Source organism: Varanus komodoensis, unplaced genomic scaffold (genome assembly GCF_004798865.1).
Source record: "Varanus komodoensis strain SLA01 unplaced genomic scaffold, ASM479886v1 scaffold1, whole genome shotgun sequence".
Classification (NCBI taxonomy): Eukaryota; Metazoa; Chordata; class Lepidosauria; order Squamata; family Varanidae; genus Varanus; species Varanus komodoensis.
This window is the reverse complement of record NW_025335268.1, coordinates 61,775,575-61,801,834: the sequence shown is the minus strand read 5'-3', so window position 1 is coordinate 61,801,834 and position 26,260 is coordinate 61,775,575. Positions and strand designations below refer to the sequence as shown.

General features: G+C 39.9%; 1 protein-coding gene across 2 annotated transcripts in view; it reads right to left on the bottom strand.

Moving 5' to 3' along the window:
• ASCC3 (activating signal cointegrator 1 complex subunit 3) overlaps positions 1-26,260 on the bottom strand; it is a 258,311-nt gene that overhangs the window by 215,263 nt on the left and 16,788 nt on the right. For both annotated transcript variants that reach the window (XM_044427352.1, XM_044427362.1), the window contains exons 5-8: positions 9,948-10,068; positions 8,930-9,137; positions 5,639-5,780; positions 3,313-3,438 (exon numbers count right to left, since the gene is read on the bottom strand). In XM_044427352.1, coding sequence (XP_044283287.1) covers positions 3,313-3,438; positions 5,639-5,780; positions 8,930-9,137; positions 9,948-10,068 — 597 coding nt within the window. The remainder of the gene's footprint in view (positions 1-3,312; positions 3,439-5,638; positions 5,781-8,929; positions 9,138-9,947; positions 10,069-26,260) is intronic.

The following is a 26,260-nucleotide window of genomic DNA, read 5'->3' as shown; positions in this document are numbered from 1 at the left end:
CTTCCTCCAATATTCATCTTTGCCTGCCAGTTCCTTCATGGCACTGCAAGAGCATTCTGCTTCCCAACAAAGAGCTAGTCTCGGACAGAGGGCCTGAAAGACACAAAACAGTCTGCCTGGTCTAGGAGAAAGCTCTGCAGAACTTAGCATTAGGCTGAGAAAGAGCATCAGACAGTTAATTCATCCTGCCTATTCCGCCTAGATTTATAAAGCTAGAAGTAATCTTGCATTATTCTTTTTAGGAACCAGAAGTGAGCTCCAGGGTCTTTTTGTACTCTGAAATGGCACTGGAGTCAAAACAAGACTCCAGTGCCAGAGAAGATGAGGCATCAACATCCATTTTCCCAGTGGCAAACTGCCACTCATCCAGTCTCTTCAATATAGTTAAAAATTATAGGCCGTATCTAATGGAAAGCTGTACCCTCACTGATTCCATTCCACAAGCAACAGTTTTAGCGCTTCCAGGCTAAACAGGGTAGGCATAAGGAAGTCCCACCAACTTGTCCAGATGCAGAAATCGTATTTCTATTCATTTCAGGGCAACCTATAGGAACTGTTAAATCTCTGTTGCACAAGTGATGAGTTCCACATGTGCAACAGGATTGGCTTCTCCAACAGCACCATTAATATGCTTTGTGCACTTATTCTAATATTTATTTGTATAATTGTTAGTACAATACTACAAACAAATTTTAAAATAAACACATCTTGCATCATCAAGAATAATGAAAGTAAAAAATGCATTCTAGCAAGATCACATTGAAAAGAATTATTTTCTTCAGCTAGCTGAAGACATAGGACCAAGGCCCAGCCCAAATTTAGCTATTTTAAATCCCAATGATCACAATGCAGAAATTTCAATTAGCTGGCAAGCACTATGTGCAGAAGGAGGCTTTGACATTTCCTGCAGACTCAGGAACTGCATTTGTGAGAGGAAAGGTATCTAGTATTGTACTGTCACATTCAGAAGTTAAGGAAGTCTACAAATTGGTAATTCTAATTTTGTAGGACTTATTTACATTATGGCATCCACCTACAAAATTTCAACAGTAGTAACTTTTAAGAAACTATAAGCATCACACAGCAAATATCTTATAGTCTATGTATTACCTTGGCTTGATCAATTAATTCTAGCTGTGCTTTCCACCCCATCTTTCACTATCTAGTACCAGGGAAGATTCTACATTTTGTCCTATATAGGACTGTGTCACACATTTTTAATGTCAACCATTTTTACAATACATGTCTTACTGTATTGTCTATAAAATAATGCATGCCTTTTTTTCTTTTCTGTGTCTCAAAAGTTTTTGTATGAAGCAACCTACAAAGAGGTAAGTAACGAAGCCTACAAAGAGGTAAGTAACCTAGACCAGTGGTGGTGAACCCCAGCAGCCGAGCATCAGGTAACAGTGCACATAGGGGCCATGCACATGCTCGGAAATGAGTAGCGGTGCCAGGCAATGATGTCACAAGCCACAACTCATTAGCCGCAACTCGTCTGAGCTTTTGCATGGCCGGTCAGTGCACTGCCAAGGATATTTATATATTTGCTTGGACTGGCTGTGAGTTGTTTTTTCTAAACTAAAAACTGAGTTTTCAGGTTTTATGGCAGTGTTGGCACTTTGCGATAAATAAGTGGGTTTTGGGTTGCAGTTTGGGCACTCGGTCTCTAAAAGGTTCACTGTCACTGGGGGTTAGAAAAACGAGGTGTCTGGGCATGATTTTAATGGTTGGAATCTGCTTAGAATGCGCAGAAATATTGAGCTATGCAGAAAAAGCTACTCAAGGAAGTCTTTTTCAACATCGCCCTCTTTTCTATGGAACTTTAGCCCTATATTAGGGTTAGGGGTGTGCACCAGGGTAGGGTTACGAAAGTGAGGTGTTCTGGCATGATTTTGATGGTTGGAATGTGTTTAGAACGGGCAGAAATGATGAGCAGTGCAGAAAAAGCTACTCAAGGAAGGCTTTTTCAAAATCTTCCTTCAAAAGCGGTGCCAGGTGATGACATCACGAGCCACAACTCATTAGCCACAATTCGTCTGAGCTTTTGCATGGCCAGTCAGTGCGCTGCCAGGGATAGATAGATAGATAGATAGATAGATAGATAGATAGATAGATATTTGCTTGGACTGGCTGTGAGTTGTTTTTTCTAAACTAAAACCTCAGTTTTCAGGTTTTATTGTCGTGTTGGCACTTTGGGATAAATAAGTGGGTTTTGGGTTGCAGTTTGGGCACTTGATATCTAAAAGGTTCACCACCGCTGACCTAGGCTGTAGGTTCAACATGCACTGCCACCAAGGTTCAAACCACTTAAGGTATTTTTAGTCTTAAGTCTATGTATGTTAATGTTGATATTGGTATTTCTGAAATCCTCTTACAAGCAGAAAATGGCTAAAATTAGAATGAGTGTATTCTTCAAATCTTGCCTGACAATATATAAACTTATGAAGAACTTGACAGCTCAACCAGAAAGAAAAATTAAGAGTTAGCTCATTTCAATGTTAATTTTCAGTGCAACATTTTGAAATGAAGAATATTCATTTTCAGAGGGCAGAACAACTTTAAATATTTAGAAATAAATCTTTTGAAAAGTGTACAATCAGAGAAAATGTTTAACAAGTAATTAAGAATGAACAAAGCATGGCTTCAAAGCATATTCCCCATGAGAAGTTATCCAACTGTATACATGTAATATTTTTTGAACAGTGCTATCTTGTCCCCTTGCAGGTGTGTCTATCTTCTTTATGCATACTAGTGACTTGATGGGACAAACCTCTACCTCTGGTAGAGCTCAAAAATACTCCTAGAGTGCCTGGTAATGAAAAGAATTCTGGGAATCATAAACAGGCCCCATCACATTTATTGTTCTATAATATGCATCCAAAACTTAAGCTCTATTTGCATTAATGAGCACCATCCATCCAATGTGGAGCATTTTTCAAGCCCAATGATGTTAAGCACAAATACACATCTCACCTGACTGAAATCAGACACATTATGTGGTGAACTGTAGCAGTGTGAAGCTCACCGTTCGTAACACAGGCTTTACTTTCCACTGTCAATCTCTGTAAGTCCCGAAAATATACTATTGAGCAGAATGGCATGGAGGAATGGGATTGGCATGCCACTTTGCTTGGGCTAGGTGGCTTCTGCATCCAACCCTATATAATTACCAAACTATAAAAAACAGAATTTGTCTTTCTTTCAAATACACAGCTGTTTCGGTATTGGGTTTCGGTATTGGGTACACTAAAATGCAGACTTTTCTATAAGCACAAAGCATAGCACAATTAAAAAATTAAGTTTCCTCACCTCATCTAAATCCTTAATATAAACCGGTTTTTCTTCAAAACCAATAGGCATTGGTTCACTGTGAGGGATTTTTACTTCCTCATACATTTTATTATTTTCTCTCTCAATAGCTTCAGGCAAAAGCATCTGTGAAAATTAAATAGGAGAAAAAGAAGGAAGGAAACAGCTTAAGGTAATGAGATGAATGCATAATGATCACAATGATTTAAACCTCACAAAAACAGGTTAAATCAGTTTAAACACAATCTGAAAAATAAAATAATTATTAGTTAGCTGTACCCATAAAAACCAAATAGTGCTTAAAATTTGGGAAAACATTTCTCAGGAATGCAGGGAGATTATCAGTCTCATCCTCACAACAGATTTCTGTGAAACTGTATAATGAAATTGGAGGTTCTTCTCATTTAGAGTCCCAGTTTTGCATTGCTAAACCAGAAACATCAGGTTCTTTGTATTAAAACTGGTATTCAACTTTCAATCTATGTGCCAGTATGTATTTCATTTATAATAAATCTAGTGAAAAGTTTCTACCCTACATTCTCTTAATTTTGATGACACATATAAGACAGTCTCTGTCTATCCAATTTTAATATTTCTGTTGCGGGTTGCAATGACAAGTTAGGTTAAGCAACAAAGTGGCTAATCTTAACAGGCATAAGAGACTAGCCTAAGAGTTCCCTATTGCTTCATTCAAGATATGAGTGGGCATACCATTCCCACAAAGATACAGACATAAGCAGGAAGTGGGCATATTTCACTGAGTACTAAGCATGCTTTTCAGACATGTATCCTCTTGATTTCAGAGCTGCTCATTCCCAGATGAGCGCATAGAATTGTAATCTTAAAGATGTTTCTGTAACCTTTTTTAATAGTTACACAAATACCTGGTTGGTTGACTTATAATGATAACCCCAGAACATGAGATGAATGAGTTGTTGGCACATGCAAACCCTGTACTATGGGTTAATGATGGGCTTCCCAGGAAGTAAGCCAGTGCAGTCCAGTGGCTAAGGGTGTAGAACTGGGACTCAAGTGATCTGCGTTCCAGGCCCCACATGGCCATGATTTTAAACAAGCCACAGACTCTCACCCCTACCTACCTCACAGGGATGTTGTGGGGATAAGATTGTGAGCAGGAGGAGGAGGATTATGTAAGCCACTGAGTTCATTGTAAGAAACACGTGGGAAATAAATAAATAAATAAATAAATAACACATGTATTATGTACCTGCGTTTGTGCAGTTCAGAACTCAAAGTTAAACCATAGGGTTTGCTTGCAACACCAACCTGTAATTCCACAGCACCCCATACTCTACCAGTATTATGGATTGTCATTAGGCGCAAATCAGTTTTGTATCACTCTTCAGCTAAAGTAATTGTTCAAAGTGCACAGTACTAGGGTACCCTCATGCCTCCTATTGGGGAGCATCTCTCATAACTTTGGAGTATATTCCAGGTTCTTACAGTCCTTCAGTTTCCTCCTCCACACAACTTTTTCATCCCTTCCATTACAATACTATAATATACTATCATGGTGCAGGAAACAGGTGCACTAATGTTAAACGAAGTTTAAACACTTGGTTCAAACACTTATTAAAAGGTAACCACTATTAGCAATAAACTTGTGATTTTACACATCAGTTATAGCAAACAGTGGAAAGCAGGGAGGACATCATACAGAAGGAAAGGGAAAGGGAAAAGTGTGATCTATGCTGATGGTCCTGATCTCCTGGGAACATTAGGAACACCACCTGGCATTGGTATTATAGCATCTTTTGATTTCTAGTTAAGAAGAACATGGAATTCTAACCAAGTGGCTAAAGAATTGAAGAGGGTGAATTAACTTTCCATGATTTTGGTTAGGAAACCTCTAAATGTCTGTCAGGTGAAAACCACCAAAACTAGCACAGCTCTTCTCTGGAACAGGTCTAAGTTACAGCTATATCTTGAAAGCATGCAGCAATATCTTTAATCTGCAGGGTGGTTTAGTAATTCTAAGAGGATTGTGCTACTTTCACTATTCCAAAATTAGGGGGCAGAGGGAAGGAGATGAGATAGCTGAATATGGCAACGTCTACCAAGGCCTCAGAACCACTTTGCCTAAACTAATGGCAAAGAATTCAGTGATTTCTGTGGAGCAACTGATTCAATGACTGTCAACAAGGTTACCAAACATGCAAGTATTCATTCAACTAACAAAGACCAAAAAATGGTGTTAAACAATGGGAAGAAAAGGTATTAAAGCTCAGAAGTTTAAAAAAAGTAAATTGAAAATTGTCCCAAATTTGTTCTAACCTCATGCAAATACAAGCATGAAACAGCATACCTTTGATCCCCCAACAAATGCTGAGGTTTTCCTAGCTTCAGCTTGTGCGTCATAGACATGCGGGTAATGAATTTTTTCAAAATCAGTGTCTCGATGTCTGCTTAAGACAGGCATTGTTCGAGCATTCAAAAGCGCTTGCTCTCTGTAATGACAAAATAAAGTCAAATGATTATCAGAAGCTTAATTTTCTGAAATCCAACACAGCATGTACTTCTATCTGGTAACTATTACACATACTCTGTACTGAGTGAGCTAATACTATTGCAGAATTGTTGGACATCCTACTGAGACACAAAGGAATTACAGAGTTTCTCATCTGCAACACTTATTGGCTAAAGCAAATACATTGACAGTAGCAAATCATGGGTTGATTAACCTATGATTTGCCAAGTTCCATGCCACACATTAGCCACTTCTGCTTTGAATATACAAGCTCCAAATGGCAGAACAACAGGTTCATAGGATAGTAGAACTGAACCATCAGGTCCAACACCTGGCTCTCAGATTGCTCTCAGATGGCTGTCCAGTTGGATCTTGAATTGTTGCACAATTATTATGCATTTATTTATTTCATTTTTATCCTGCCAAACAGCTGAAGCTCTATGGCAGTTTATAAGAGTTTGTAAAAATAATACAATTCAAATTAAATATTTGAAAAAATATTTCCAAAATACACAAAATTTAAAACAGTTAAAACAGCACTGAAGAATAATTATGTAATCCTGCCAAGCCCTTGAATATTGATACATATCTTTAAAACCCTTAGCATAAAGGGTCATCTTAGCCTGGTAACAAAAATATGAAGAGGGTTGGTTCCAATTAGACCCCAGAGAGGAGGTTATTCCACAGATAGGAAGCCACCACTAAGAAGCCCACCTCCCAGGAAGGCTCTGGAAGTTTAGTGCAGTGTCTGGATAGCTAACGGTTGGGAGGGACACTCCATCCAGTATTGTGGTACCCAGCCACCTAAGGCTTTACCAGTTAAAACCAGCACCTTGAGTTGGACTTAGAAAGATACAGGCACTTAATGCAAGGAGACAAGAACTGGTGTTAAATCTTCAGACCTCTTGGCCCCAGGTATTAATCACTTTGCATTAATCATTACTGCACATACTGCAGCTTCTGATCACCAAGGGTAGCCCCATATATAGTGCATTGCGATAATCTCATCTGAAAATTACTGGAGCATAGATTACTAAAACTAGACTATCTCTGTCCACCTAGGAGCAAAGCTACACCAGCAGCTGGAGCAGGAAGAAGGAACGGCATGCCACTGAGGTCATCTGTGCTGTAAGTGACAAAAACAGATCAGGAAGAACCGTCAAGCTATGAATCTGCTCCTTCAGGGGGAATGCAACTCCATTCAAAACGGGCTGAACACCCTCCATGAGATCAGAGGAACACCCACTAACAACGTCTCACACTTGTCTAGTTTGTTAGTCCTCATTCAGTCCATTGTCACAGTCAGGCACCAGTTTGCACATGCACGGCCTCACATCACAAAGATTAAAGCATAAATAGAGCCCTGTGCCATCCGCACATTGCTGGCAATGCATTACAAACTCTGGGCGACTCCACTGGACAGTTTCATATAAATGTCAAACAGCATGGGAAGGGCCCTGCTGGATGATCCATGAGCTTGAATAATATTGCCATTTGAAGACTGCACTCCAAATGGGAGAGGACCACTGCAATGCAGTATCCCCTTTCCCAATTCAGACTGTTGCTCCTGAAGGACACCATGCCCAGTGTTATCACAATCTGTTGAGACATCCAGGAGTATCAGCAGGGTCAGTTCTGAGGTTGCCTTTGGCTTGTTAATGCACAAACAAGTCATAATGTCCAGCTTCACGCATCGTGCAAGAAACTACAATCAGGCCAGTCACAGGTTCATTATGCAAAGCAGAAGCAGCTCACATACATCAAGCAACCTGGCCACCATTACATGCAAACAGGGTCATTAGCATTGTACCTCCCGGTCACTTTTTAGGGAGCACAAACTTTTCTGTACTAGGTTTTCCTTCTTCATTTATGAGGCTGAAGTTTCAGTTCTATTCACCTTTCAATATGACACACTTATCCATAATTTACTCAGTTCAAAAATGAATATTTAAAAGAAAATAAATGGGGCCGCCAATTAAAAAAAGCTGAACCCCCATGAACTCTCGGCACACAGCATTCTCTCTTGCACAGACCTTTCCAATCCAATGGTGGCTTGAGCAAATGAAAAGAAGCTATGTGGCTGGGCTTCTTCCCCTTAAGGGTATCCACTGCTCAGTTCCAGTGTTGGGAGGCCCTTGGGCAAGATGCCCTCAATGGACCCACTACCTGATTGGTTCCAACTCCTTTGAGATTCTGATGAACCCTCCTCCTTCTGCCCCATTTTGTATGGTTGTGTGGAATGAGATGCTGCTCTAACTTCTCAACATTGACTCTATTTGCTTCTCTGGAGAGGGCAGGTGAACAAGCAGTAACAGCAAGATGGAGGAAAAGCAGAGCCAGAAGGCCTGAGAGTTGTCAGTGGGCCCTGTACAAGACTGCCTAATGAAGCCCACCTCTCGTGTCCCCCTGCTGTTGATTCTTGGCTATGAGCCAAGCAGCAGGTTTGGCTTGAACAAAGAAAGAAAGGAGCACAGCTGCATTCCACCAGCTAACCAATGTCTCTCCACTGGCAGGTAAAGCTAAGAGAGCTAAGCGTGCAGGTGCTACCCCAGCCAGGGTTGGTTTTAAGAGCTATGGAGGAAGCTGGGAGTCATTCTAGCTCTCACTCTTTTGCTGCACTTGTGAAGGGCCTTTTCTGCTGGCAGGAACCCTCTGCCCCCTATCGTTCCTCTTTCTGTGTGAAGGCCGCACAGACCGAGACTGGCTGCCTGCACATCTTCTGCTTGGAACTACTAAAAATTATTTCAACGTTTCTGCCTTTCTCCTCTACTCCACTGGTGCTATGGAAGCAGTACAGAGTAATCTAGAGGGAAGGAAATGGCAAAATACAAGCACAGCCATGATAAATTTTAAAACTAGTGATGAATGCCCTAAATTTGCAAATGATGAACCTCTTGCATGTACATCTCTAACCCATGTGGGTTAGACTGCATATAATTTAATTTAGCAGATCACTGTTCTTTTTTCTAGAAAATGAAATTTTTCATACCAAAACAATTCTGTACTCGTAATAAAGCATGACTTGAAGTCATAACCATCTAATCGCTAAAGCTGAACTATGAGGAAGTAAATGCTTATCATACATTAAGTTAACAAGAACAGCATTTTTCAACTGATGGAATTCATTACCTTTGTATGCGCAGTTCCTTGGGATCAAAGCACATTCCTCCATCTACAAAAACATCTCCATCGTCCCCAGTTCGTTTCTCTCGCCTAGCACTTCGTTTTTCTTCACGGCGATATAGTTTCATTAACTGCTTCTCTTGCTCAGATTGAATTGTGACTTGACAGCCATAATTGGGCTTTGCATTTTCTCCTGCAAGCATTCTGCAGTGTTCTGGAATATGGAAAAAGGTATATCTATCTGTGGCTCCCAACTGTTTGCATTCTCAATTCTTAGCAAATCTGTGAAGTCTCAGACTTGTTTGAAACATAATTAAAATGTTTGAAAATTACTTTCTAGAAAAGTGCTTAGTAGTATAATTTATTATGCCCTTAGGTAACCATTTGAGACATTCATCTTACCATATATTCTTCTATGCACTAAAATAGAGACTGTGTGGTCTAATGGTTAGTGTGTGGGACTAGGACTTAAGAGATTCAGGTTCCAGTCCTTTGTCTTGAAATTTACTGGGTGACACTGGGTCAGTCACTGACTCTTATCCTAACCTACATCTCAGGGTCATTATAAATAGAAAGTACAGAGCAGATGGAAGATTGTGTAAGCCACTATGTGCTCCCTCCAGGAGGGAACGAGGGATAGAAATATCATAAATAAAGGAAGCATATGGAGAGCAAGTTGATTATTTTACAAGACAGACTTTGTGAAATTTTAACTTTATGCAATTAATAAATTTTAAGATTTAAGACATTCTCAACCTAGAAAGAAGAAAAAAACAAATGAGTTGATTAGTAGTCTTGAGTTATGATATGCAGCTTAATAGATCAGCAAATGTACATCATTTTAAAAATCCAACACTGTGTTGGATTAAGACATTGTCATACGGCAATTCATCAGCTGTATTATCTTTCCCAAAACAAAACAGTTCTTTGATCCATCCCAAAACCTAGAGATGTTTATGGATTTAAGCCTTTAGCCAGAAATTTACTCTTGCAATCACATAAAACCATGTGTACAATACTTTACCTTGCAGAGACTGTAGGTTATAATCATTTGGTCCCGAGCAAGATTTATTCACAATCGTAGATCGGTTCTGTAAGAGCTTTTCTATGAGTTCAAATCCCTCCGGTCCTAGCAACTCAAACAACTAGGAGAGAGGAAAAAGGACAGAAAATATAATTGCCTTCGTGTCATCACTTTTACGGCTACAATTTGCATTACAAAAGTATACTTGTAAACCAGAAAAAAAGGATGAAGCTCTTTGTGTTTGTTTACACTTATGGAGAGCTGAGCATGCATGGGTAGAAGTATATCGCGTGCTTCTGCAATTGCTTTTGGGGACTGTCCTACAGTGAATATCCTACGATGACTCAAGAGCTGATTTTCAGAAGTGACAGATTGCATTTATTTACACAAACAGGTTCTATACAGCCTCACACAGCAAGTATGCCCTGAACAGATGGCTAGGGCTACCACCACTGACAAAACATACTGCGGTGGATAGTATGCCAAATGCAGTGCACAATATAATCCATGCACAAAAGCCCAAGTTCACAAAAGTGTTCTGATAAGTGCTGGCGGGTGGAATCCAGATTCCTCGAGTCATTCTTAAATTGCACTGTATCAGTGCTACTTGCCAAAGAATGGAAGAGTAACTGATAGTGAATTGAAACTTAATTACCAACACATCCCCCCCCCCCCCGTTCTCATTATAGCTAAAAGCATGATCTTAAGTAATCTTCTACGGAGCACAGTATAAAACGCCCAGCCGTGACCTGGAATGGAAGGTCCATACTCTCATCCCACAGAGGGATATAATGCCCCATTTCTATTTATACAGGCTACAAATGGTTATGTCGCCTAAATATGCAAATAAAGGCAAGGCCTGAATCATGCATGGCTTCCCACTCCAGGTAATTTGCTGAGGGCACTGCAGTCGTAGACAAGGGCTAATGTGCGACAGAGTCCCTTCCTGGGGATCTTCCTCTACATGTGGAAGCAGAAAGAATGGACCACATCTGTTGTTTTTAATATACATGAACACCTATCTAACAAATTCCATAACGAAAGAACAAAGACTGGCCCTCACCCCAAAGAAATAGATGGCAGGAACATAGAGATGACGAGTGAACATGAGCAAGCATAGATCCTTGTACTTGAACCATTTCTATTAGGAAGTGGATAAAGGTTTTTAAAAAGTAAAGGGAAGATTGAGAGGTGGCACCACTAGATACTCCGGGAAGGAATTCCAACTGTAATGGGTACAAACGGAGTCTAGGTAGAATCCTAAGGCAGTTAGTTCTTGACATATCTTTTCAGAGTGCCATCTGTCCTTATGTCAGCTTTACAAGTAAGATAAATTGGTTATGAGACATGTTTATTCCAGAAAGGAAATGTTGAGAACTTACGAAGAATCATGGTTTTGTTAGATGTTTCATTCCATAAAGAAAGAAAAAATCCAGTCCATTTCTGTTCCTTGCAACCAACAGTGCATTCACCTGCTCTCCAGGGGAGAGTATCCCTTATCTTTTAGCATGAAATACTTACAGCAGCCAGCAACCCTCACAGGTACAGCCATTTAAATGAAACAGAAACAGCTGGCATGTCTTCCACTGAGCCTGACCCTGTGGCAAGCTGCTGTGGAAATGAGGCAAGACCCTCTCTTTCCTTCTAATCTTCTGTGTTCACTAGAGAGCTAGCCAGAGATGCAAAGGGCATGTTCAGGTAACAAGCTAAACCAGCAGTTTGAGTGCAACGTGGATGAAATTGAACATCAGCAAGTTTCAAATCCACGGGCTTCCCTCTTCACACCTCTGTTTGGCATAGCCGCAAGGAATATTTTGAAAGCTTCCACTTTTGCTTAATTCTGGTTTGGCATTTCATCCTAAGCAAGAAACTATGGTTCATGTTAACTAGATCTGGTCTGAATGAAGCCAACTGGAAAACAGGGCTGCCATTAAGCATGCAGCTGCATCACAGGCGAAGAGTGTGCAAGTCCCAAGCTCACTGCCCCTCATTCCAGCTTATCAACGCAGCATCAAACTGTGGTTTATTGTGACTTCCAGCATGGTCGAGGCTTTCTCTTAGCTGCAGTTAAACATTAGCAAAGATATAACAGTTAGCACTTTTCATGCTTTGATCTTTTCCAAATTCTCCTGAGATCAGAAAAGTCTTAGCCTCTCTTTTCAGCACTCCAATCATCACAGAGGGCTTAGAAGAATAGAACAGATTTGTGTCTTGCACAGAGATTTGTTTGCACAAAACCAGAAGCAGCAGGCATTTCTTTCACCAGTTTTCAGTTTCTCCACACTTTCTTTCAAGCAGACAATACTCTGCCTCTCTCACAGGTGCTCAGCATACAAGACATAATTCCATCAGCAGTTTGGGGGAAATATAGAACAGCAGAGAGATTCCTGTGTTTTCTTAATTTCTCTGTACTGCAGTGCAAAATGAAGCAACTCTGCTCTGTACCAGAAACTCTCTGCACATGCTGGGTGAGGGAGAGGTAAAATTGATAGCAAGGACAAAATGAGACTTAGCTGGGAAGCCAAGCTGGTATTTGTTGATCCCTGCTTGCAAGTTAACTAAGCTAGGCTCCCACTGCTTATAGCTAAAAGGCTTTTTCCCCCTTTTATCCTTCTGAGAAACCCAGGGTAACTTTATCTTGAAAAGAAATAATTATTCACATTGCTGCTGTGCAAGGTGTGACTTAAATCCACTACAAAGACTCCTTTCATGTTGCCTAATGAAGCAGAAACACATCCTCTGCCACCATATGTCTATAATGTAGAAAGTGTGGTGCAGTGGTTAGGAGTGTCCTACAAGGCACAGGAGATCTAGGTGCTTGTCTCCTCCCAGCAATGAAGCACAATGGGCCAGTCACTCCCTCTCAGCCTAGCCTAGCTCACAGGGTTGTGAGGACAGACTGGAAAGGGAAGACCCTTGTAAACAGTCTTGGTTTCTTGCGAGAGGAAGAAAGGGTCACATTATGATGGAAATTAGTGCTTGCATTTTTCTTTCACATATGATAAATACAATAGTTTCTTTAAACCTCTTATCTTCCACTCCTGTAAGGTCACATGGTGTTCATGTATTTTCTAGGCAGCTGAATAAAAGACATGATCTTAAATCATTTTTATCCACCAAAATATATTTTTTCTTTTTTTCCTGAACTGAAAGGATGACTAAACTAAGAAACATTGCATGTGTTAAGTAGAAGCAAACATAGGGTTGGCAGCTGTACAGTGGCAACCTGAAAGCAAAGGGTGGCCGCGGTGGCAGAGGATGTTTAGTATGTACATACACACACACGTGCACACGCACGCACGCACACACACAGAGTATGTCTGGTGCATACATACTTAAATATGGGATCTGGTACAATCCTTTCCACATTTTTATTTAATTCATAAAGATAATGTCAAAGTCACTTATGGGCTTCACTGATGAAGCAGTTGTCCCAATATGGAGAAGAAGTCCCAAGGGTTGTCACAGCTTTCATTCTTTTTATACAGAGATGTACAAATCTTCTGTTCAAAGTGTCAGAAAAACGTATGATTAACATTAATTAAGATTGTAAAGCTGTGAAACTCAACTATCAACACTCCAATGAATCACAATCATCTTTTGAACTACACACTAGAGAATGAAGGCAATCCTCACGCTATTGCTAATAATTATAGCTATATCTTGACAGTATTTTGAGCAGTTCAGTACAAGTTATGTATGTACAATTATTTCCAGAAAAAAACAAAGTTAACTGTTACTTCATAGCTTGCATAGCTGTTACTGTTAACACATGGTCTACTCCACTGTTAACACTTTCTACAGAATACCTTTAGCTAGAATGGTCAAGTCTATTTTGCATAAGAAAGTACAGTGGTACCTTGGCTCACAAACTTAATCTGTTCCACGACTCTGGTCACGACCCAAATTGGTAGTGAGCCAAGTTAAATTTCCCCATAAGGTTCAAAGTAAATAAGGTTAATCCTTTCTGTAACTATTTCTTTTTAATCACAAAAATGTGAAGCAAAATGACAAAGAACAACAAAGACTGCAGCCATCCCCCCTCCCCCAGCACAACCATGATTGTGCCCCCCCTCCCCCAGCACAAGAGCGACTGTGATTGCAGCCACAGACAGGCACGCTTGGGGGGGGGGGGCGAGACAGGCGCAATCACGATCGTCACTCGATGTGGAGTTCGTGACGAATAAAAATTTTTATGGCATTCTTGTTCACAACCCAATTTGGTCATGAACTGAGGCGTTTGTGAGCCGAGGTAGCCTGGTAGGCCTGGACCCAAAGACATCTGATGCACCATGTCATTTGGCAAACAACTTTTAAAACTGGGGTGGGGGAAGGAGAATAGTTATTTATATGTTATAGAGATCTGCGTGAATGTAAACAAAACATGACAATATTACACCTAACATAGATCCTTGGAATTCAGCCATTCTACTTATATCCATTTTTATTTCCATTTGTTCGAGTAAAATGTTAAGTTACTGCAAAGACTTAAAAACTCCCAAATCCCATTTGCTACTAAGGAACTATTGGAAATTAGCCAACCAATACAAGTCTATATACCCTGTAAGGCAGGAAAGGGATGCTGCAAGCGTGGAGGAAAGCTATATAACAAGGCTGCCAGAGAACAGAGTCCAAAGAAAGTAGTGCATGGAAACCTATACCTGAAGGAGCGCTTACATCCATATATGCCCAGCCGCCCCCTGAGATTGGCGGGAGAGGTCCTTCTCCGGGAGCCCTCCGTGAAAGAAATTAGGAGGGTGGGTACTCGGAGGAGGGCTTTCTCTGCGGTGGCGCCTAAGTTATGGAATGTGCTCCCCAGAGAGGTCCGCCTGGCGCCGTCGTTATTTGCTTTTCGGTGCCAGGCGAAGACCTTTTTATTTAAGCGGCATTTTAAATGTTAATATTATTGAATTTTATCTGGCCAGGGCGGCTTATTTTATATTGTATTTTTGTATTTTAATTCTAGTGTTTATATTTTTTAATTCAAGATTATAAGTATTTTAATTTATTGTTGTAAGCCGCCCTGAGGCTTTGGCGAATGGGGCGGCATAAAAATGTTTTAATAAATAAATAAATAAATAATATACTAATCAAGACTCAAAAGGATTTCTATGCCTGACTGAACTCCTCATAATATTTGCATCCACAGCTGCTATAAACATTGTGTCCCATCAGAAGCACTGAATGACACCATACATCAGAATCCTATGAAGCTATTTGCATTCTCTTTACTTGTACTTATCGGAACTTCAAAACAAGTATTTGGGCCCATGCCAACCCAGCCAACACCCAAATATAACACCCATTTTGTACCTACAGCTCTCTTTAAGACTGAACTGCCTGATGCCATTAGGCAAAGCTTACCCATGTTAGTTCTATTTTTATTTATTTAAAACATTTATATGCTGTCCTTTACGACAACATCAAAAGAATCCATAAATAACAATAAATAGGAAGGATAGGAAAAATACAAACCATCTACTATCAATACACATGTAGAGATGAAAATAACAAAAGAAGACACATTAGGCTCCTTAGGGGAAAAATTTAGCTACTTCTTTATTATATGTTTTTATTTTGTACTTTAATTTTGCTATTATGGTTCTGAAGCATCTTGAGACCTGTTTTGGAATAGATGGGATATAAATGTTTTAAATAAATAAATACTTCTTTTGAGTCCACGTGAGTCAACAAAGAAACTGCAGTTAGTAGTTTTATAAAGAAATGCAATCATAATGAGCTGTACAAGCTGCTGATGAAATCAAGATAGACTGCATGTAGAGCAAACTGAAATGAAATAGATCCAAACTAGCTTTCATTACTCAGATTATTCTTTGAATTTTTTCTGTAACCACATAAGTACACTATTCCACTATTAATATTGCACTTACAGGTGGCATAAATTGAGGTTACGAGGAAAGCAAGTTTAATTTTTTTTTAAATATTGTTTTTACGGAAATCAGTTCATACTAGATTTCAAGTCCTAATTTTAGTCCCAATTTTGTTACAGCTTTTTCCCCATTTCAAAAGAAACCAATTGATTATAAAGCAGATCAGCAGCTTTGCCCAAGTTAGGACAGAAAGCAGCTGCAATCCGAGTGCTCTGAGGAAAACCTTTGGTTCTGTTTCAACTGGGAAGAAAAGCAGCAGCTGGAAGGCATCTGGGACTCTTGGATGTTGATTCAACTAGAGTTAAGAAAGGGCAGCAGCTAATATTGAGAAGCTAAGACTTGGATGTTGCTGGAGAGTGATGTGCCAGCAGGGAGCATGGGTGGGCTGGAGAGTAAAATTTGGAAGCATCCAGTTTGTGACAATTAAAATGCAATTTTCTTGCTAAGGTAAACAGCAGCACATGCTAGATTTTCCATACATTTGTATGTGTGGTTCAGAGTACACAAAGAGCTTTAAAGAATCGGCACATTTTAATTTCCTTTAAAAGGGCATACACAGCAATATATTTTCTGCATTTCAATAAGCAAAATCTCCATCACTAACTGGGTATGAGATATCCTTACTGGAGAAGGTTCATGGAAAGAGTAGACTAACCCCCCCCCCCCGCAGCAAACCAGCTGGAAATTAAACATAGCATGCATTAAAATTCCTTCTTAATTTTGAGTAAATGTCTGAGTTAACTCATCTCTCTACTCTCTAGGAGCCCTATCCTTGACCCCTGTGTAATTTTCCTCCCAAGCTTGCCTACCACCTAGGTTGGTTAATCAAATTAAGGTGTGGCTTCTTCCTAAAAGGAAGTAATACCCATTTTTAATGATACTTCAAGGTTATTAAGTCCTGATGTTAGGCCTCAGAAAAAACATCTGCACCATGGGGATTCTCCAAATGCCTAAACATGCCTCTTATAAAAATTCTGGCTCCATCAAGCTTCAGCTTTTTCCACATCAGCTGGCCAACTAATAAAATGCAGCTTCTTCATCATAAATATGCCCTTTTCTCTAGCAAGCTACCAGATGGAGATGATCCTCCTGTTGCTCTGAAGCTCATGTATTTAGGACATGAGACACTTTTCTCTGAGAAAATCATCAGCATCCCATCTTTGCTAAGCAACACTCTGACAATGTAGATATTGTCCCTGGCTGTGCGTCAACTGAATAGCACTCTTATAAAGAGCTCCAGGTTACAGACCTGAATTTATCTTCAGGATTCAAAGTCAACAAAAACCTACAAAATCAGGACATCAGAAGTCAAATATTCCAAGTGATTAATAATAACAGAAAATTCCTAAAATGCTTATGTCCAATGTAAGCATAGTGTTACATAATAAAGAATTACTAATCTATTTTCATATTTATTTGGGTTTTTTAATCTGCTCTTTCCCCAAATAGGTTGAATATTTGGCATTAAAAACAAAATCAAAATATTTAAACATTCTTGAAAGGCATTGCGTTGAATCTAGACCTTCTTAGTTACCCTTAGGCCCCAATGAAATTAATTCAATGTGCTAACCATGACAAGTGCAACAAACTTGCTCTGGATTTAAACCACTGTTCCCATGTTAATTTTACCTAGATCTTCTTTTAATAAAATAAATTTAGCATTGCAGTGGCTAATGTGTGAGGATGAGCCTAGAGCCCCTTTTCAAATCTTCAGAGGTCCCCCTATTCAAATGTTTATTTATTTATTTGATTTATATCCCATCTTATTCTTTTCTAAATAACTCAAACTGGTTTTCCACCTCCTGCTCTCAATCTTATCCCCACAACAATAACCCTATGAGGTAGGTTGGGCTACCTAGTGACTGGCCCAAAGTCACCCAGTCCTGCATTCTTAACCACTACACCACACTGATTCATCTTGCAATTTCTTGGCTCTCTGAAGGACAAAGAATCACCTGTTCTCCAGTGTGGGAATGACTATGTCAGAAGAAATATTTCCCTTCCCATTTCTCTTTTCCCAAGATTTAAAATTTGGCAATTTTAAAGAGTTGTTTTCAGTCTTCGGTTTGGGTTGCTGCAGCATTGCTGGAATGAGGAAAAGCCATACCCAGGGCCTTTTCTATATAACCTGGAGCACATTTTTCTGTGTGACCCAACCGGAGAACCAAGTGGCTCCAAGCAGCAAAAGATAATACCAGAAGGGCTTTATTTCAAGCTACAGCATGGGAAAGGTTACTCAATACTTGCAAAGTGAGAGAAATTGAATGTTCAATCCTTACAAAAAGGCAAAAGTGCCAATATGACAATTCCATTCTTCTTCATTGTCAGTGTTCAGAAATCCTATTGCCATCCCAAAACTTAAATGTACTTTAAAAAAAAAGATGACCTAGTCTGGGTGTATAACAAAAGATTGCATTCACTATGTATTACATTTTCAGCTTTGGCCAAGGTAATTTGTTGTTGTTGTTACTTGCGAAGTCGTGTCTGACCCATCGCGACCCCATGGACAACACTCCTCCAGGCCTTCCTGTCTTCCACCATCCCCTGGAGTCCACTTAAGCTCACACCAACTGCTTCAGTGACTCCATCTAGCCATCTCATTCTCTGCCATCTCCTTCTTCTTTTGCCGTCAATTGTTCCCAGCATTAGGCTCTTCTCCAGTGAGTCCTTCCTTCTCATTAAGTGGCCAAAATATTTGAGTTTCATCATCAATATCTGGCCTTCTAAAGAGCAGTAAGGGTTGATCACCTCTAAGACTCACTGGTTTGATCTCCTTGCAGTCCAAGGGACTCGCAGGAGTCTTTTCCAGTAGGCTAAGGTAATACAGCGGCAATAAATTGACCAGGTTCACTCTCAACAAACAATTCATTTTTTGTCAGGGTGGATTTGATTTAAATCAAAAGGCAGCAAGACTAGATTGAAATCATGGTTTTCTACATAATTTACATGTATCCCTTTCCTACCCACAGGTAGAGGAACTTAATTAAAACATTTCCAGACTGAGTCTCTTTTATAGCCTCCTGCCATTATAGGTTTTCTCCTCCAGAGGAAGAATGGTATTATCAACCTCAGGCTGTACACAAAAAGATCCAGTGGAATATTCTGCACAAAAGGTTTCATTTTTACTGCTTGTCCCTCCCTCCTCATCCTTAGCTTCTTTTGCAGATCTAGTCCACTCCCCACAATCTTCTTCTATTCATTGAATTTTTTGAAACTTAACCCTTAAGAAGTAAGGGGTTGATTCTGAGTACATAGATTTGCAAAGGAACAATGGACTTAACGTCTTTTTCTCAACCCTGAATGTTTATTTGATGACATTTTTGCTGTGAAGAAGATGCATGTGATCTCTGCAGACACAAATTCACAGTTTTGAGAACTGTAAAACCAAGCATCTGTGGTACTATCCTCTAGACAGAAAAACTGCCCAGTAATCTTACAGAAACCTCTGGAAGAGCATGATATTGTGACTGGATTAATGGAATTAGTTTACCAACAAATTTAAACACTGCATAAATATACAGCCTAAAGCTATGTAATTAAAAGCTAATCCTTATTTCAGGATGAATAACCTTGAGACTATAATGTATCTTAAACAGAAAACTATCTTTACATTTTTCCTCAAAAAGCATTTCATTAAAAAAATTGAAATTTAAAAAACTGTTTTTAAAAAAAAAAAATTATTTTTCCATTTCAAGTTTATTTGGTTTAATAACCCATAGGCCATACACTATAATTTACGAATTTAAAAACACATCCTAACAAAAATTTGCCACATCTACAATACATTTTTTTAAACTGCTCAGAAATATTTTTAATTTTGCAGCATCAGGAACGGTTGAATATTTCAATGGCCAAGTCTTTAAAAAACTCTCTCCCACCTGTTCATATCCCATGAAATAAAAGAAAATGTGAAAAGGTGTATCAAGCTTTGACAAGGGACAATTACAATAATGTTCCTTCAAGGGAATTTTAAGATATCAGCCCCTCATTTTGGCAGTTGGAAGCACATTACAATGTAAGATCTTCTCAACTGGGGAACTGCCAATATGTTAAAGTAAAGAGGTAGATCAAATATGGTGGAGTATTTAATTCCCAGATGTAAAGGAAAACATTTAAAGTGAGTCTCTTATCTTCCTTAAGTAATTTTTCTATAAGGAGCTTCCACCTTTTATCATTTAGATTTTCCATTTTCCACAAGCCTGGTTTGCTTATTTTGTTTCTACCACATTGTTCCACTTCAGCCAGAAGTGCTTTTGTACTGCCAGGGCAGTGAAAGTTAGAAGTTCTTCAGTGTTTAATAATCAACATTGATTTTTATCCACCCTGCTTTTGATTAGCCATGGATTTGTTTCAAAACACGTGAGAATTTAGTTGACTCTCAACCATTCACCCACTTCCCCTGAGCTAAATAATCCCTTTGTGCTTCTCCATGACATGTGAACTCAGAACTTTGGAGTGCTGAGGGAGAATCATCTCCATGTTTTAACTCAAGATTAAACCATAAATTAAAACTGTGAGTTGGTTCTCCTTCAACCACAAAGAGACGCGGGTTCACAAGACCCCAAAACAACCCAAAGACAGGGTGTCCCTGGGTGGTTTAATGCAGAAGTTGGTGAGCTTCCAGAGACCAGCACACTCGTCCATGTAAGCTATGTCAAGATGTGTTCATTCTAAAATATACCGCAGCAGTATTAGCGGCAAGCTTTAAAAAACAACACAGTTGAAGATTTGAAACATGCATTTCTTGTTCTTATTTTTAGGAACTCGGGAAGTGGCTTTATACCAAGTCAAACATTTTTACACCTGAGCACTCACTACTACCCTAAACCTGGCAGGACCTCTGTCTGAGGCAGAAAGGTCTTCCCATCATCTGCTACCTAACCCTTCTCCCTGGAAATTCCAAGGACTGCATCTGAGACCTTCAGCAAACAAAGTGTGCTATGCTTCTGTTCTCTGGCTAGATTTAGCTTCAGTGGACTACCATATGTAGCGGCGTATGAGATGATCCTGGAAACCGAAAACAGCAAAGCATAAATTGAGGGTTGTCTTACACATCCAAGATATATAAACAACCCAAAATATTGACCTCATCTTCTATACAAGTCACCTTATACGCCAATATATGTGGTATTTTTTCTGAAACATACTTCCTGGTCACTTGTTCCACACATAATTGCCATATATATCAGCATATAAAGCAACCCTTGAAAGCAAAAATAGCAAAAAATTGGGGGGACATCTTATATGTGCAGTGGCTCCCAAATTGCTTGCTATGTTATTCTTTTTATTGTAGAAGCCAAAAACTGCCAACTGTTCCTATATTCAGTACCTCCCCACTGAAAACTGTGACATTTCCTTTCCCTTCATTCAACTACTGCAGACAGATTTTAGAACAGCAGTGACTGGGTTTCTACAACACAACAACCCACTATCAGGAGCCAGCCATGGTGGCCTATGGCTGTGTCCAAACACAGCGCATTTTCTGCAAGCTGGCTTATTTTTCTTTGTGCAAGCCACCTGAGAATGCATAGCTTGATCTAGGGGTGTTCATAACTATGGTGGGTTATTTTGTCTTCTTAATCAAGGAAAGCAATTTTATCAGGGGTTGCCAAGATCGGCTATAGAGCCACTTAGCAAAAGCTACCAAGTCTGTGCCATTCTTCATTATATCCTCAGTGCCATCTCCAGCTTCCCTTGTCAGTGCCTGACCCTTCACCCATGTCCACTTTGGAATGGCCATCACTGGTTTGCCTCCTTTAAAAGAAGAAAAGAAAAATCCAGGCTTAGGGACTATGCAAATAGGGCCTTATTTCCATGGTGCCTTTGCAAATGCACACAAGTTCAGATTCTCTTGCATAATATGCGTAGCCTTGCCTTCTCGGTTCTTCTGTATGTTTCAGCTCTCAAAGGGAACACCAGAGTGAGAGAAGTAAGTGCACAAGAAAGGGGTGAGGACAATATCTTCCACCTAGCAAAGAAATTCTCTCCTTTTAAAGTACTGAACTGACTCTTCTCAGCGTCTTCCTCCCATCCTCCCATTCAGCGCTTCCCTGAGCCTCCAGCAAGTCTGGAAAGTGGAGATACTGGTATGAAAATCTGCATTTTAAAGGTTGGATCCAGTCTGCAAACTAAACAGCCACCAGTCCTCATGTGACTGACATATCTGGAAAATGTAATTTTTAAGAGACTATGAGTATATTTTAGCATGTTTTTACTAACTTGAATTGTAACTATGCTACTTTTTGAGTTAGAAAGACATCTAGCATTTTAGTTAAGCCATTTTAAAATCGATTTTTCTCCATTCTGTTGTTAGGGTACTGTTAGTTTCACTGTCACTATTTATTAGTTCCACTTCACTCTGAAACACAGATGCTTTTCAATGACATGCACATATACAAGGGATAATCACCTGAGAAACTCTAATTACAACTTTGAAACTGCCAAGCTTGCCTAATATTGCATTTGCAACTGGCATCCATTCACTACTGGACTTATGAACAGAAATCTTTCCTCAGCGAAATAAAACACTGGAAAATTTTTCAATTAAGGTCACGTTGATGTTCACCATGAAGAAAAATACTAAATGCCAAAACCCTTGCCTTTAAACATTCCCCCAGTGCTATTAGCAGAGTCTGTAATCCTATCTTTACTGACCTGGGAATGAGTCACATTGAATGCAATGAGACCTTCTAATGAAGAAACATATATATGGGTTCCTGGAGTCTGAAGTATATCCTCCATGTATGTGTGGGTGATGGAAGGAATTAATGTACTCAAAGCAGGTTTCTGATGAACTACTCCATGCAAGAATGGAGTAGGTTCCCCATTCAAATTTGCTGACTTTTGGCACTGAGCCCATTGCAAGGAATGATAGGTACAAGAATCATACTGTGATACAAGAATAAAAATTTTAACCCCACACACATCAATAAGAGCAAAATTAAGAATAAAGAAAGTCAGATGTAGTTTCAATCCAAAATGATACTGACTGGTGATGCAGCAGCATTATTCCCATGACCGTTAAGTACCTTCTGAGGTGGTGGTGGGGGGGGGGTGGAATGTGGTACTACAGATGAAAAGTGGGAACCAAATGATTTCATAGAACCATGAATGAAGCTATGACTTAATCTGTTACACTTCTTGGCCCTAGCTAGTCACAGGGGACTGACAGACGGCTCATTATTTGTGAGTTCTGCAGCTGGTAAGTCTAGGTAAGTCTAGCTGGTCTTAGTTGGTGCGGTGAAGTTTCTCTGGTGATTTCAGATAATAACTTGTTCTGCACAATCACTGCAACTTCAACAAGTCACAGTAGCTTGTTTTAGACCCAGTACTGGCAGGGACATGCTAGATGTCATTTGCCTAAATGCCCTCCCAGGCTTAACAGGTCAACCCCTGTTAACAATCTTGCTACCCTATTTTGGACCAGCTGAGGTTTCCAGTACCTCAGTCATATTCTTCCAGTTCTTTGCCATCTGTACTGGCTACCAGTTCATTTCTGGTGGCAGGATTAATACCCAAAGCCCTAAACAATCAGGGACCAGGATACTGAAGGATTGCCTCCTCCCATGTATACCTGCCCAGACTCTTAGACAACCTTTAGAGGTCCTTATCTGGGTGCCCCTACTAAATGAGGTGGATGGCTGCCTGTTGTGAGGTCATAACTCACATCTCCAATTAACTCACACCGCAGCCAGCAGTGAAACTAAAGACTTTTATTGCTATTCACTACAAGATTTAAGATGTGGCTGATAAGCTCTACTAACTAGCCCCCTTGCAGTACAGTTGCTGCTCCTTCTCTGAGCTACCTCAGGAGACCACGCGGTATCAGACCTTCCTGTCTCGTCTTTCCCCTCTTAGGTGGGACACACCTCTGTCCTGTCGTCGTAATTGTAATTGTCATCTTAAAGATCTCCTGACTTTAGCGTTCGTCAGCCTTTCCGTTGAATCCTGTTGTTCTCCTGAACTCTGCTCAGCAGTTTCAGAGTCAGGAGCTGGGGCGGGGGGGGGGGGGGGGGGACTTTTTTCGGCAGCCCAGAGGTGGAATCAGGGGAAGCTGCTCTTGCAGACGCCTCCCCATCAGTCTGCAGGGAGACTGTTCTCTCAGAGGCTATGGGGTCAGACTGTAGAGAGGCTCCTTGCTCAGCAGTCTCAGAGCCAGGCTGCAGAGGGGCCGTCTGGGCACTGGGCCTTAAATATAAGTCCCCTTGTTCCAATGCCCAACTCTCACTGCTAACTCCTGCCTCCTCCTCATGAGGAGACATCTCTGTCGATTCGTCAGGCACGACACTGCCAAGAAGAAGGCCTTTTCTGTTGTGGCACCCTGGTTGTGGAAACAGCTTCTCAGAAGCTCACCTGGCACTCACATTGTGCTTTTCTTTCTTTTTGGTGCCAGGTGAAGAGACATTTTAACCCTTCTGTTTTTGTTATTTTAAATCTTTACCATATAGTAAAACTTTGCACTGTCATTTAATTATTATTTCTATTTTATTCCATAGTTTTAAACATTTAAACTTTAACAATGTAATTTATTTTATGATTTTCATTGTTGTTGATGGCCCAGAGAGCTTTGACTGTTGGCTACATGTAATAAACAAGCAAACAAACCCAACTCCCGGTAGACTAACAGCCACTGGAATTAAATCAATATTTTATTATGATGATGCTTCCAACTTACAAGGCAAGTGGTGGGTTTGTGGATATGGTATAAGATGAATTACTATCCATATTAAAGCTTTTTTTGTAATAACCAAGTATTACTGAGTCAAAATTGAAGTTATATGATTGAGAGAAGTAATGATAATTATTGACTTTTGTGCTATTTTTCATACTTAGTGCTATAAATAATTTTTGTATTAGGTCCTTTGGAATCTTTTTCTTTCTTTTTCATGATACTTTCCTTTTATTCATAAAAATAAAAATGATAACAAAAAAAGGCAAAGCAACGTTATTCTAGGCCATGTAGAGATATAACAATGATACTTTCTGCTAAATAAAGCTGACAATTACTATGAACAAAGAACATGTAGAATCAGCAGGAAAGAGAAATTAAATAGAGGGGAAACAATTAGACAACATTCAATAGCGAAAGAGACAACCCTAGCTTATATATGGATGCCATCACAGTAAGGAAAGTTCTTGGAGCATGCTGTCTCCCAGCATGGGGGAAAAATATGAAGGACTTTCTGCAATTCTAAGTAAGCAAGCAGCACTTGAAAACTCTACTGCATATCAACACAACTGGAAAGGAAACAAATGCCAAGAAGAGGCTTAAAACAGTTTGCGCTTGGTGCTGCAAAGAAATAATCCGTGAAGAATTCACACAAGATTACAAGTATATAGTAAAACATTCTGAAGGCTGAGTAAGATGGGGCCACAATGTCAAAGACTATTAGTCTGAGGGCTTGGACAGTACCATATGCCAGAGGATGCTGATTTGAGTATATTCATGAAGTAGTCAAGGAGCCCTAGAACTTTTAAATAGCTACTGGAAACAACTTTTTCTCACAGCAAGGCCAGTGGGATCACACATATCACTAAACCATAATTTAGCATCACAAGTAAAAAGTTCTGCATATCTGAGTGAAGTCTTCAGCTTGAGCTGTCTCTCCTTTCACAGATGCAGGGAAAAGAATAAACCCTGATTCAGGTTCACTTTCTCCAAATTTGTGGCTTCACCAGCTAGTACCCTTGCACACCTAGGTCCAATAGGACAGATTGTTGCAGTGTGCAAGCCAGAGTGGGATTGCAAGTAAACTTTGGTTTGATAAACGTGCCAAACATGCCAGATTCAGAACCCATGGCTTGAAATTGGCTAGTTTTATCAAATGACTGGATTCCTAGTGTGAGTGCAATTATATGCCATTCATCAATGAAAACAAAACTGAACCTGTGACAGGAGGAAGAGTATCCTGGCCCAAGGCTTTGTTCAGGCTTGCAGAAACTCACACATATAACACGAAATCATACTTTAATGTTATGTACAAGCCAGTCACATGTAATCTTTCCCTAAGGGCCTTTAAACGAACCCAAAATATAGCTGCAGATGTACAGAAAAACCCACAGGGACCATACGAAAGGCGAAAAAAATCAGCTTGGGCTGATTCTCAGTTGTGAAGGAAGGCAACAATGCAGAAAGGTTTTGAAAAGCTCTTCCACCCCCACCAATGTCAAGACAAATTGCTGTGATCTTCATGGCTGTATTTTGTTAAATACAAATTTAGCAGGCAAGAATCCGAAGTTACATTTGAATGATAGATAGGTTAATCCCAAAAGGTTGAGGGAGGGAATAGAGATTTGAAACAAATTCTCTTTGCTAGCAGAATACAAGCAGATAATCAAGGAATGCCAGCAGAGGGGGCTGAAGTTACACACCTGTGACTGGGAAACAGACATACAAAAGAAAGGAGGAATAAAATGGTGAGC